Genomic DNA, 14827 nt, shown 5'->3' on the forward strand with positions numbered 1-14827 from the left:
GTACCAAGCTATGAAGCTTTCACACTTTACTTATGCTGTTACACTTTCCATTATACAGTATATTACATTTTTTTAACTTAATGTCAAGGTTCTAGGATAGAGGCTTGAGCCAAATGAATTGACAGTAATAACAGCTGACATGCTTCGCTTGATGTAAAATATACTGCAATAATTCGTAATGCCAAAAACATCAAATCAGGAAAAGAGAGTAGTTTGTTTGTTCACTTTAATAAATGGGGAAAACACAAGGTAAAGCTTTATCCCATAGAATTCCAATACACGTGAAAAAGAAAAACTGTACAGATAACTGTGTGAGGAACAGTAAAAGAACAGCGTAAACATACACATATTCACAACTCCTTTTTCAGAACTCATCTCAAATATTGTGTAATTTTGCCAAATACAATGCACACTACAGGCACGCCAAAGCTTTTGCATTTATACTATGGTAATGTAAATAAAAATGATAGAATCATTATGATGTCCAAAAAATTTGAAGAATCTTGATGACTTCCAGTGGAAAATAAATCTTTCAGTCTGGTGTTAACTCAAAATCACTTGGGCAAAAAAACAGTACATCCTAAGTGCCTCTTTAACACAAAATGCGGACTGCGTTACAAATCTTCCACACTTCTTGTGTGGAACACAATCTTCAGTTTGGCTTGGACTGATGTCTTCTTATTGCCTGTATTTCAAAACAACCTTGAAACAGCACAGAGTCAAAGCTGAATCTTTGGTGATATTTTGAGTGTGCTTGACTAGGGAATTAAACACAGCAACAGCCCAGAAAGCCTGTTTTAACACTAAATTCTTCTTTTTTTTAAAAAGCAGCTTGGATTTTTTTTGTACTTATTCAACTCAAGTAAGGTTATTTAAAACACAAATTTAAAACTAAACATGTTCTCAGTGCACTTTTGAAATCTTATTTATCCTTACCTATTCTCCCTGTAATGTTTTTTTTTATGTTCTACTAATTTCAATGGATGTTTTTTGCTTTTGTTTTTCCCTAAACATGGTGCTGTCACACATTAGGCACTCATATATCTATATGTATTCCCTAAAGGGCAAATTCTGCAGACTCTCAGCTCAGCTCAAACCCAGCGGATGACTCTATGGCATACAGCAGTTTATTCCTCATAAGGTGTTCGTCGCAGAACTCGGGAAGCTTCAGCAGGTTCATGCAGGTACTGGCCGTTGGCAGACGCTCCAGATCGCTCCCGCCATTATGAATGCAAAAGGCAGGGTACAGCTCCTGTATCAAGACATGAGGACGTTAAGCGTTGATTAAACACAGTTACACCTTTAAGTAAGAGACATGTGTTTTATTTTAAAGGTACTGTCTAAAGTTATTCTAAGTGCACCACAGGTTAAAAAACACAAGCAGCAAAACATCTCTGCTAACTTTTAATCTGGCCTTTTACATAGAAAAGGGGCTTAAATTGGACTCTCATCCATTTCTGAATCTATGGGGAATATCTGTTAATGAACATCCAGTGTAGGAATTTTCCTGGGAAGTGTGCGAGCTCCTACCCGTTTATCAGTTTCAAAGAGATCTTCACTACAACGAAGGTACGTCACCCGAAAGGAACAAGCCATCCGAAGAGTGAGAACTCCTACTATAGCTTCCCACAATTCTCCAGGGCATCTGTGCTCTTAGAATTGTCTCACATGTTATTTATCTAAAAAATTGTTACAAATTTTATCTCGTCAACCGTTGTACCAGCGTAACAAGCTATGATATCCAAGAAATAGTGTTCTTACTTTGACAGTTCAGTTCTTGGGTAAAAATATTAATACTAAACCTAAGAAATGAAATGGAAGGTTTGACATGTAACAGAAGTTTCATTGCCGGATTACATATTTTCACTTAACAGGTTTTAAGGAGTGAATAACATTCATATATTGAGGGCTGGGTGTATCAACTTAATTAAAAATTAAAGTGTGAAAAGGTTCAGCTTGTAACCTGTTTGTGTAGATGATGTATGGCAAACTGCACACAAAAAGGATAATGTTATCTTGCATTACTCCGTTTCATAGTAGTCTTCAAAGATAAAAACTAACAGTCACTGTGCTTTTCCTAGGCAATGAATCCACATTTTGTTCTGTAAAGGAAAAAAAAGGCTCCAACTTGTTGTAAACAGGAGTAAAAGCAATAAAAAGGCAGAGGAAGTGCTTGCAGGTCCAGTGAGATGTATACTGCTCGAACTGAGGATGACGTTATAAGACAACTACAACACACCATTAACACTCTATTTCTGAGACTGCATTCATTTTGTCACCATACTGTAAAACGAGTATTGTAGCCATAGAAACAGTTCAAAGAATCAAACAAATTATTTTCAGTTTTGGGTTAAAGGAATTTGAACTCTGTAGGTCTGAACAAAGAAAGCTATTCAGGGATTCAATTCAAGTTCTCAAAATCCACAAAGACATTGATAAAGTGGACCCAACAAGTTTCAAGTTTAATTATTAACTGTGGACACAAATTCACAAACAGAAACTAAGAGGAGATGCATTTAGGACTGAAAACAAAAAAGCACTTCTTTCACAACAACACTCTGAGGACTTTGCTCATATGTGTTGTTATCCTAAAAACAGTAATTTTAATAAGAGATTATGGAATGTATTAGTTACAAGCATTGTCACACTCTCTTCTGCGTTCTGTAACCTTTCTCTTTCATTTTGGGCCAGTTTTTAACCATTTTCTTTTTCATTATGCAGCCACCCAGTTTAGAACAGTCAATTGTTTTGCTTCCATCTTCGTTCTCATTAACAACACCTTTACTGTGCAGGGAGAATGGGGATGAGGAGATAAGCTCTTCACACCTGCCCACGCAACCTTTTACAGGTTAACATACGGCTAAGGGTCAGTGCCAACTGAAGATGCCACACGTTCCTCACTGACAGCTTGTGGGTGCCTGGGAAGTGCCAGGACTGTGCTTTGTCAGGAGCTGTGCCTCACTAACCTCAACCCTATAGCCAGCAGCCATATCACCCTGAAACGTACAACTCACAACCCATGGAAGCTCAGCAGGTGTGAGCCTGACCAGTGCCTAGATGGGAGACCCTGGGAAAGCAAAGGTTGCTGCTGGAAGAGGTGTTAGTGAGGCCAGCAGGGGACCATCACCCTGCGGTCTGTGTGGGTCCTAATGCCCCAGTGTAGTGACGGGGACACTATACTGTAAAAAGGCGCTGTCCTTCGGATGAGACATAAAACCAAAGTCCTGACTTTAAAAATTTAAAATTTAAAAATCATTAAAAATCTCAGGGCATTTCTAGAAAAGAGTAGGGGTGTTATCCCAGTGTCCTGGCTAAATATCCCTTTGGTCTTTACCAATCATGGCCTCCTAATAATCCCCAGCTATGAATTGGCTTAATTACTCTGTTCTCTTCCACACTGATAGCTGGTGTGTGGGGAGCGTTCTGGCGCACTATGGCTGCTGTCTCATCATCCAGGTGGGGGCTGCACATTGGTGGTGGTGGAGGGGAGTCCCCATTACCTGTAAAGGGCTTTGAGGGCAGTGTCCAGAAAGACACTTTATTGTCAGGATTGTTATTATTATTTTACCTAGTACAGTATTGTCTCAGGCAGTTTGATACTTTGATATTTAGCTGTGCAACGTGCTTCTCTATGTACATCTTTTGGCTGGTACTTGTAGAAACAAGATACTTTGGCACATCATCATCTTCATCATACCCCAGTGCAGGGCAGTGTTTAGCCACTTAAGAGCTGCTGTATGGGGAACGCCAGTCACAATCTTTCTTCTGTTCAACGTAAAAATCTACTGATTTTGTATGCTGTATTACTAATAGACTATTTTGCAGGAAGCATCATATTTAATACACTGGTTTACCTGGAGAGTCAGCTATTTCAATTACTCTACAACAATATTTAGATACACGTCACTTACTGTATCTCGGTTCTACCACTGCAGTCCTTTGTTTTGCAAGGATGACAGACTTCGAAGAACTTTTATTTTTCCCCACAAGGAGCTTTATTTTTTTTTACTTAGAAGGCGAAAATGTTCAGTTGTTAACATCAGAATGCTCTGATACTCCTGTTTGAAGATTTGCAGCAACTGTGGCTTACAGAGGTTTTCTCGACTCGCACGGCTATTTTAAGACATGGCGGAGGTTCAACAATTTATGAGCCCAGTTAAATGGATCCGAAGGCTTTGCCGTAACAACCCCATTTTTCTGACAATTAACGTATTAAACTATCATTGCTTATTGAGAATGTGTCATTCTGAGAAAGATAATTTTGAGAAAAGGGTTTCCATCACCTTTTTTAAATGGCTTATCCTGACAGTGCTATTTCTTGTCTAATGAATTCTTTGACATTTACTGCTCCTAATTAAAGATAAGCTGGCTGTAGCTGAGGGCAGAGTCAAAGTGCAACCTCGGAGCACCGTACCTTCCAACCAAGAAGGCTACAAACGTCATTTTTCCCCAAAGTCAAATGAATGAAATTAGAAATTTCAATGTTCTGTCTTTAAATATTTTGGGAGAACGACGGGCTGTCCATTGCGCTTATATAACCACCTATACAATATGAGAGACATAGGGGAGGAAATCTGAGCAATAAAACCAATCAATTGACAATTACAGCTCTCTACTGTACTGCATAAGTGCATAAAATCCTTAATGGATTTCAACTCCTCTAATGGCCATCAATGTTTTTACTGCGCATTTAAATACTTTAGTCCCTGCTTCAAACATGTTTCTAACAAAATACAGACATTCTGTGTTGGAGAACTTAATAATCAATGATATATATTAAAAGTTATCCCAAATAATATTGCTTCAGATCTATATTCTTGTATAAAGTAAATTCTTTTTACTGAAACAATGCAGAGCTGAAATTACAGTTAGCCAACAGCAGCAGGTCAATATGAGGTTTCATGAATTTCTGTGGTTTAAGACTCTTGAAGGTTCACAGCTCATTGTTTATTTTTTAATTTATTTATGTGTATTCAATCCATCCATCTTTAAACCTCTTTACCCAATTCTGGGTTGAAAGGGAGCTGGAAGCTGTTTCAGCAAGCAATGGGCCCAAGGCCGGATACACGAAGAGAACATACAAACTCCATACAGACAGCACCCCAGGAACTGAACCCAGGGCCCAAGCACTGTGAGGCAGGATTGCCAGTGGGCCACTGTGTTGTCCAGTTATTCAACCCATCTAATTTATTTTGTTGTCATCCAGCCACTGACCTAAAGAAGCCAGGGAATAAGGAATCCCTGGTCTCTTGGAGTCTGGAACAAGCTACCCAGCAATGTTGTTTAAGCCTGTATCCCTGGGATCCATTCCATGGACTGTTTCATTAGGTGTCTGTGAAATTCCTTAAATGAAAGAGTACAACTAGGCAGCTCAACGTTAAGCCAACGTTTCCTCAGCTTGCTGTGCTACAGAAATTGTGATCAGCTGTGAGCTGCCTGTAATGTGAGTTGGAATGACCTCCTCTCTAACGCCCTGTGGAACTCACTGCATGACAAATGACAGCTGGTTCGGACCTCTCGGAAGAGTGTGTGAACAGGTGCTCATTCTCCCCATGTAGTACAGGTGTTGTAGCAGCAGGTCAGCTTAATTACCCAATTCAAATTGGATGTGTGCAGAGACACAGGCAAGAACTGGCAACTTAAAATATTAATGTAAATATACAGAGTATATACACAGAAGTGTATATATATATATGAATATGTAAGCAGAAAGCATTACTAAAGGTCTAATAGGATGAATAGAACAAAAAGGAAAATGTATAATGTACAGTAGGAGACAATGGACTTCTTGATTTTACATATATTGTTTTGTTAATGTCCCATTAAACCTTTGTACACATGGCCGTTAGTCATGGTGATTTCTTGTAACAGCACACTCTCATACAGAATTGAAAAACAAATCTTACAATATTGCCCTTCATTTTTAGTTCCCAGATACGTGGTGTTTTTCCTACATAAAAAAATGTCCTACTGTCTATATGAAATAAATTATGTTAAAGTCCTATCCCCCTCCCAGTATTGTAGGGGGAAAACTTCAACCTTTGATTATTTAAGGCTTAAACAATTTTAAATCCAAATTAAATTGTAAATTGTATTTCATAAATCATAAATCTTTTCAATCATTAAAAATCACTAACAAAACTTAACAACATTTGATTTGAAATCTAACCTGATCCAAAACAATACAGAAAGATGTGCACTCCAACCACCAAAACTATTTTGATTTATGTGTAATAAACATAGGAAAGCCTAGTTAAATCTCTTGTAGAACAATACCTCCTCGTCAGAAAATGTCACTTGAAATCCTTAAACGAAATCTAACATTTAAGATCATGTTGCCATCTTCCAAGGGAAATTTTTGGCATGTTTGCTCACACCACCCTGTTTCAGTCTTGGGAATAAGAAGTATGTGCTTTCTACTGAGCATAGTAACCAGAGAGTCCTCTCCACAAACAGATGGTTAATTTGCTTTTATTGTTCTGTCAGACTAATCCCTCCAGTGTGGCTTGTGAACAAACCGCTTCAATACCTTTTCCGTTTCTTCACTTACCACTGCTGTTCAGTTTTGCAGATATGTATTTATTTGGCAAGGGAACACAGAGGCTCCACAGCACCTAATTGCTTTATAATTGGACACTAACGACTGTGCCTTTCAATATATAAGTTAAGATAACAGTGCTGACATTCACAATCCAGTCACTCCAACTTCAAAATTTATGAGGGCAGACAAACCCCACACCCTTGAGTATTACGCAAAGCCTCAAATTGTATTATAATGTGAAGGCCGTGAACTGCAAAGCCAAAGAATAGGAGAGATAAGACACACTCCAGGGTAGCCTTATCGGAGCCTTATTTGGAAATAATTATTCAAGCACTGCACGGATTCAATTAAAAGCCCGTTTCCTATATTTGGTCATCCTGTGTCCTGTACATGCGTTTGTAAGTATTTTATTGAGGAGAACGAGAGGCTAACCGTGTTCATTCCAGCTCAAAGCTGCTGTCTGACTCACCTTAAAACCCAGAAGCGGAGGTCTGGAGCAGCTTGTGACAAACCTGAGCAGCTTGCGTTTTTCTTCGTCAGTGAAACTTTCAACAACCTCCCAGAAGATCTTGATGACAGGATGAGTTGCCGAGTAGCCACCTGAAATGAGATTACGATGAATGAAATAGAGGTATTTCAGAAGTATTTCTGGACTGGTAGATTTGTCATTTAAAAATGTGCTGGTTTCTGCGAAAAGCACATTATATGCAATATTATGAAGTTCCAAATGAGACAATCTGGAAATATTAATACATATTTAGAAATGGGAAACATTTCTGCTTGCTGCCATTTTTCATTACACATCATGAATTTAACATTTAATGTGTCACAGGTGACGTATGTCCTGAATGTAAATATATTCTGCTTTCATTGCTCTTATTCAAAACAGAGCACGTGAATTATATGGAGGATCCAGTGAATTAATTAAACTGAAGTCAACAATAGAAAAAGATTTAACAATCTTTTTCTATGCCACTTGGAAACAGTTTTATGTTTAACACTGCCTGCACAGTTAACCCAGAAATTAACTGAAATTTATCTTTCTTCAGGAACGCAAATATCAAACTGAAATATTTGTCTTTCTGAAATATAATGGGGTTCATATCAATTCGGGACATTGCTCATGAGGGTGTACAATTATCTATTGCAGTTTTCTTTTTTCCCATATTTGATACGCGTACACTAGTGCAAATGTAATGTATACAGAATAAATTGAAAACATGGACGAATTCTACTGACCTGAACTAAAATGGCTGGTTTGATAAATAACCACTAGATGGAAGTAAAACCCTAACTCAGACCTTAATCGTAGGTCTTAAAAGCAAAATCGCATTGCACTCCCCAATTTCACTGGCAATCAAAGTGCCATCCTTTTAGTACCAAGGCTGAGTCATTTGAGGAAAGATTTGCTTCTCTTTAAAAGCAATCCTCTTTTGCTTCCTCTGTAGTTGCTGCCAAGAGTGGTATATCATTTACTACAATATGTGAAGGAACTTGGCATTCACAATAACATTTAAGGGGAGGAAAAAAGATTTTATATTCAAAATAAGGTTGACTGATCACATTCTGCATATTAGCACGGAGATCAAAAAACCTTGCGTTTTCGCTATAATAAAACTTAAGAAGAAAACCCGACTTCTAGGGCTAGTGCATTTTATTTACAGTACCTGAATAGTTTGTAAACTTCTTTAGGTCTTCAAGGCTAATGGGAATGTGTGCACCAGAAATCAGAACCTGACGGGAGAAAAGAATGTATAAGTTCGCTTAAATTCTAACACACACCAAGAGATTTTTATCTTTCTTTATTTCTTCTATAACCCAGAACAGAAAATGGTATTGTTACCCACCCATTGACTATTAGTAAGTAGCTTATTCCTGAGAAGGAGTGCAAAGAACTAAGAATCCCAGGGATGGGACACCAGTGCATCGTGGGGCACACAGACAGGAGCGCAGGGTCAATTTCGAGACACCAGTTAAGACAGCCAAAGGCAGAAAGGCAGTCTTTGGAAGGCAGAAAGAAACTAGAGCACTTTCCATGAAAACAAGTGGAGAATATGTAAACTCTACACAGTAGGTGCCCCAGGCCAAACACAAACCCTGGACCTTAGAGTTGTGAGGCAGCAGTGCAACCTGCCACTGTGCTGTGATAATTACAAGAAAATATCTGTTTGTAGAAACCAACAAGCTTAAAATGGAAGTGCATTAACATACAATTACAATGAAAACTGACATGCAGTATTAGGAAACACACATACTCTCTTCAGCTATATAACCTTCCTAGCAAAATGAGGACATACTGGGATATAAAAATGGATGTATGCTGTCAAAATTCCAGTATGGAATACGCTTACACCCGAAACGTTGTGTTTGTTTTCTTCTCTTTGCAGCATGGAATAAACCTTAACTTGTTCCTTTGCAGCCTACGCATGCTGACGCAGCTGCCTACTTCCAATTCCAGCATGCATAGCTTTTTAAAACATGCAACACGTCAACTGTGCAAATAGCAACACAAGAATGAAAAAAGAAGAATGAACAGTTAAGGTACCTGGTTGATGTGATGTAACTAATTGCAAATAAATAAGCCCACTTTCAACTAATTCCAATAAATTATACAGCTGACGATACCTGCAGTTCTTGTTGATCAAACATGCGAAGCCACTCCAGGTTAACCACATTGGCCAAGCCCTGTCGGAAAGCCAGGCAATGAGGTCTTATCTGTTTGTTCAGCCTGTAGTCTGCCACCAGATGGATGTAGGCTATCCTGTTGGCTGTAGTGACAGGGATATCCTTGCCGCCCAGCTTCAGTTCAACCACCTGTCAAGGACAGATATGCTGCAGTTACCTTTCTCAGAACCTGCCTGAACAGTTTTCCAATTATTCAGTTCTGAGATGTCTTCGCAATATAGATAAAACTGTCTTGTCAAGCACTGGTTTACATCAGTGTAACTGCGACTGCTGCACTTACTGGTAAAGACAAACCAGTTTTGACATTACTTTTATGATACTTACGTGACTAACCTTCCATGTACCAGCAATTAGAGCACAGCTGCACATCACAAAGTTGCCTCAGGTTTTACTTTTAAAGAATGCAGAACTGGCTTGAGAATTAAGAAAGACATTCTTGATTATACTGTCCATCACTCACTGGTTTCAAATTCTTTTTACACACTGCTGTTCACTACACATAACCTATTTCCTTAAACTACCCCTCATGTCACAACTGATTAGGAATTACCAAGCTGTCTGGTGAGGATTTAGTTAATCCATTGGGTCAGATAAATCTGCAATAAAAAAAGTTTTTTTTTTATTGTTCTGCATTTTCTCACTGTTTTCACAGTTAAGGAGACAGTGATTCTTTGCCTCATTTTTTGCAGTTGTGCGTTTTGTTTCATACTATCCCTGTTCTGATATATTTCCCTCAGATTGTTCCATTTATTACGTGGGGTTTGGACTATTTGTCTGAAAACAAATCCTTTACAACTTCAGAATTGAAGAAATCGCCCTATTCCATGGTGCACCTTAAAGAGAAGGAATTGTACTTCTCAGTATATACAGTGATACACGCTGCCACATTGCTACAGCTGTTAAAAGTGCCACACCTGTTTGCAGCACCAGGAGATCCCTTAGGTATGTAGGCTCCTGCTTACTGCAGATGCTTTGATCACGTTGGGGATGGTAGGAATGTATTTCTCTAACTTCCAAGTCATATCGAACAGGAAATACTCTTAAGGAGACAAGCTGGGATTTATGACCCCTCCTTGTGAAAACAGGTGAAAATTTGACAACGTTTCACTACTAGATTAACATGTCAGGATGTGAACTGTGACAAGAAAAATAAGAGATGCACAAACTGTTGGAGCAAAGGTGAAAGCATCATGCAAAATCTGCTTAAATCACTACTACTTTCTAAGATATTTTGTTCTAATGTAAAGTTTGTCCAGTTATAACTGCATATCCAAAAAAGTACACTAAATTCCACCGTTTAAACATTTCCTTTCCATAGTTCATTTAAGTTCAAATAAATATGATCTTGTACAGTACGTTCGTGCATTACTGGATGCACTGTGAAATAAAGAGCATTTCATCAATAAAGTTAGTGTGAGTATAAACATTAAAATATTTTGAGAGGGAGGTGGAAAACAAATACTAACCAAAGCAAGAAATTTCCGCCGGGTTTCTTTAAGAGTGTACTACGCAGATGAAGTCAATTTACACAATATTTGTGCCTTACAAACATCGTTTAAGTAAATGTTATTGCCATTTAGCTGAATTCTTCAAGTATTGTGCTAATGTGCATCACCATCATTCTCTACAATTTACTTTAAATCAATACGATCCAACACAAATTAATGACTCTGTCTGTATTTATTAAAGCAAACTGATTCATTGCTGTTCTGAATTAGTGTATCTCAGGGAAATCTCAAAAATAGATGGACAAGGACAGCAATATGCTAAAGGTAGGCCTGCTGTATTATTTTATCTTAAGAACCAGGGCTACAAATCACAAACCCATTTAAGAGTACCAAACAGAGGTTTATAAATATGCATGAACAATATGTTAGACACTTAAGCAGGTTAAGATTTATTTATCACTACATGAAATGATCCGTACTTTCGCCTGTAGTTGCCCAACTAGATATATAAAGCACACAGCATCTAAAAGTACATATCGCAGCAGTGCTGTACTTGACAGCAGAAGTAGTTTTGTCTCGTCAAGAGAGTGAAGCCTTATGCCAACAGGTAGTTAGCTTAATAACATACATACTTTGGACAAGTTTAGCTTTATTTTCGTCTTGCTTTTCACAAAGGCAATTGGTTCAGTGGGTTACTATTGGCAGTAGTTCTAGTAAATCTGACTGTCTTCACATTCCTCACATTCAGTTTATTTTTCACAGGACTGTCAAATCTGTTTTAGCAAAGTCTGGGTTTGAAAAAGTCTTTGTGTCACGTATTGCACAATGGAATTCCCCGGTCTCAAATCTCCAAGAGGGTGCATCAACTTCCAAAAATCTTTCTTCTTGGAAAAAATCTGTTTCTCCTTGGTTTTGAAAGCTTTGTTATTAAAACGGATGGTTTCAGAGACAAGGAACTGGTTGGAAAATCCGATGACTGTTGTGCTCACCCAAGCTCTATACATCCACTGCGTTTTAAAATACAAAAGAAAGGGCTTTGGGTATTCTAATATCTCTCACGATGACAACAGAAATACTGGTACATGAACCAGTACAGGCTAATTCGAATGCCGAAAAAGAAAAATGAAAAAACAAAAACTGCAGAAAGAAGATGTAGCTGTCTTGTCATCCTGACCAGCGATGGAAGCCGCTGAATCAATCCGAGTGCGTTTTCCATCCTTGTTTCAGCACCTGTTCTTCATCCGGCTTCAGGTTATCGGAACATGAGAACTGCTCAGGCAGAATGACTAAGATACTTACTTGTCCATTTCAAAGCACATGCCGGACATCTAATGGCTCAGTTTCTCATGCTTCAGAAACCTTGGAGCTGTTCCTTACAAGGACAATTGGTTAATTGATAAATTGGCACAGGCGTTGTAGCTAAGTTTAAAAGAGTAACTTGACTGTTTAATTATCTTTTAGTATATAAAGCTGTAAGACAGAGATATATTAAGATGTGTTGGAGAGCTCACATAACTTTATCAATTAAAAGAGACACATTTAGTCAAGAGAGAATCATGGTGTTAAGGCTATAGCATAATGCCAATGTGACAAAAGGGCAAACTCTGTAGAAGAGAGGCAGAGTGCTTCAGAAAGTGCCCTTCACAGTGATGTCCACAGACAGGGAGGCCCAGCATGGAGAGTAGCCTTTCATTTTCATGACTTTTTTGGTGAACATTTCCGACAGTTGACGTTATTGTGGACTTTACCATGGCAAACTCCAGTTTATCTTCTTTGGACCTCATAAAAAAAATTCAATGTTACTGTGAACACACATCTTTCCACTGCTTGGTCAGGAAGGATACGGGAACAGCAGGTAAGGTTGAATCACCTCAATTCACCTGCTAATACCTAGTAATCCGTGCTTTAATTTTAAAGCTGATTGTCTAAATTCCCTTTTAAAATTAATGCAGAACTGTGCAACCATGTCTATGTGTGTGATCGATATCAATGACTGTCTGGAAATACAGGGCTAGATTTAGGACATTGAAAATATTCTGAAAAAATACAGGTTTACACTTTGTTAATCCACCCTATTCTAATTTGATAAGATCACAATACAAGTGCAGGACAAAAGATTTGTGCAGCCATTGTATAATTGAGCCATTATCCCTATTCATCACGCAAGTATTTCAGCAGTGTAACATACCAATATTTGCTTTCTATCAGGTACAAAAACAAAACAATAGTGGCAATCAGAACAATGTGTGTGGCTACAAGCTGTGGCTTTCCTTGCATCACTCAATGAAATAAAGGTAAAATGGCATGCTGTACACAAGAGTGGAAGTGTTATTTATAATAACACAGCAGCATTTCTGGCTAAAACTGAATCTCCAAGATTTCTGCAAAGGAGAATAATTCAGCAACAGAGATTCTGCAAAAGGCTCAGGGGAAAGATGCACACCAACAATTAATACAGCATAATAAAGGGATAATAAATCAGTTAATAAATCATTTTGGCCCAAAACAATGGCTGTGCTTTTCAGGAAACATTGAAAACAGCAAAAAACAAAAATACGCTTCTAAACTGTAAACTTAAAATCAATAGACAAAAATATTTACATGACACTTTACGGCTTCACTGAGTTCTTCTCTAAGTTTACAGTTAAAAGTTAACGGAAAGGTTTTAGAAATGTGGGCCATTACAGGGAATGTATATACTACATGTGAATGGCAATACTACAGCTGTTAAAGGCAGAAAGGATTTGCTACTGTTTGTCCCTGTACATCGGAGGCCATGAACAGGAGGTCTATCAGCAGCGCAGAAGCCGTCACTAAAATGACAGATGCAGGTGGCATGGGTTTTTAATTTTAGAATCCACTTTCAATTGTTCAATGATAAAGTAAGAGGCCACAGAAACATAACTGCTACTCGATATGGAGTGCATACTGTGTTTCTCCATTAGCAAATTTATTGAGTAACTGGAGGGGGAGCATTACGGTGTTTTTTTTGCATTAACAATGGAGAATTCTGAGTTGCACTGCTCTAGCACTAGCGATCTTGTTGATTAGGCTCTTTTGACTGGAGGATGTTGACAGCGTCCCACGCAGCAATATTCGAAGGAGGCAGCTTATTCATCTTTCAGTGGCCTGCAAAACAGGAATCCTCTCTTCTGCCATCATACTGGCATGGCTCTCCTGATGAACCACGGCCGAGCATTTCAAATGGGCTAGACACTCTGCTCATTGACTGGATGAGAAGCACACAGTTCTTATCAGAGAATTAGGGACCAGATTCTCTAATAGGGCTTTACGGGTGTTGACATTCTTTATCAAATTTTATGCCAGGTTCTTAGCCCTCTCTTCCAGCCTCTCAGAACAGCAAATATGGAAAATCCTTATATTATTTATATTCATAATTAATAATAATAGATTCACGACTACTGCAGTAGACAATATCATATCAAGCGAGTAGCGAAAAAAGGTGACACAGATCTTGACGAGACAACTCATGAAAAGGATTTATGTGCTCCTTTTACCTCATCATTACCTTCCTCAGTCTAGACAATATAGGAAAGCCCATGGTAAAATACTAAGATATATAATAAAAATTACAGCGTTTTCGTCAACACATTTGGACACAAATAGAAATTAAGAGGTAGGGCTTTAAGGATTAAAAATAGGAACCATGGTTTTGTGCAAAAATGGAGGCCTTTCAGAGCAAACTGCAGAGTCATATCATTGGAGTCGATTCCTGCTAACAGCTGGCATTCTGGGTTTAATTAGATGGACACCCTGGACTCTCTTCTCATTTCTAATGTTATATTTTAACATGCAAAAAATATCAGCACTGTTCCTTAATGTCTTCCTTTTCACATTTATTATAAGTACGGTAATGCTAACGATTGTTAGGCAAGGGGATTTGCTTATTTGGTGCTTGCCAAAGGGCAAACACAGGGCAGTTTGGTCTAGTGTGTGCCTAATCTTTAAAAAATAGTTTTCTGTCTTATATTTGCGTCTGCTTCCAGAGCAAACAACTAAGAACTTGCATTGTAACGGCACTGTAAAGCATATTTAAAGAGTAGCTAATAACTCAGCGGGGCCTTGAGCAAACAAAGATTGCAGGCAATAAACCGGTCAGAGCAATGTGGAAGAAGCACGATTCCAACCTCAA

At 38.3% G+C, this 14827-nt stretch overlaps 1 protein-coding gene across 3 annotated transcripts in view; it reads right to left on the reverse strand.

Moving 5' to 3' along the window:
* Nucleotides 1-212: 212 nt before the first annotated feature.
* The window catches only part of ube3c (ubiquitin protein ligase E3C), a 55603-nt gene continuing 40988 nt past the window's right edge, over nucleotides 213-14827 (reverse strand). For 2 of the 3 annotated variants that reach the window (XM_088643838.1, XM_088643839.1), the window contains exons 21-24: nucleotides 9167-9355; nucleotides 8209-8275; nucleotides 7011-7141; nucleotides 213-1252 (exon numbers count right to left, since the gene is read on the reverse strand). In XM_088643838.1, the coding sequence (XP_088499964.1) occupies nucleotides 1082-1252; nucleotides 7011-7141; nucleotides 8209-8275; nucleotides 9167-9355 (558 nt within the window). In that variant the 3' untranslated portion in view covers nucleotides 213-1081. Of the gene's footprint in view, nucleotides 1253-7010; nucleotides 7142-8208; nucleotides 8276-9086; nucleotides 9356-14827 lie in introns of those variants that run through there. The other variant, XR_015940979.1, reaches the window with a different exon arrangement.

The sequence above is a fragment of the Lepisosteus platostomus genome, chromosome 8 (assembly GCF_059453375.1).
Source record: "Lepisosteus platostomus isolate fLepPlt1 chromosome 8, fLepPlt1.hap1, whole genome shotgun sequence".
Classification (NCBI taxonomy): domain Eukaryota; kingdom Metazoa; phylum Chordata; class Actinopteri; order Semionotiformes; family Lepisosteidae; genus Lepisosteus; species Lepisosteus platostomus.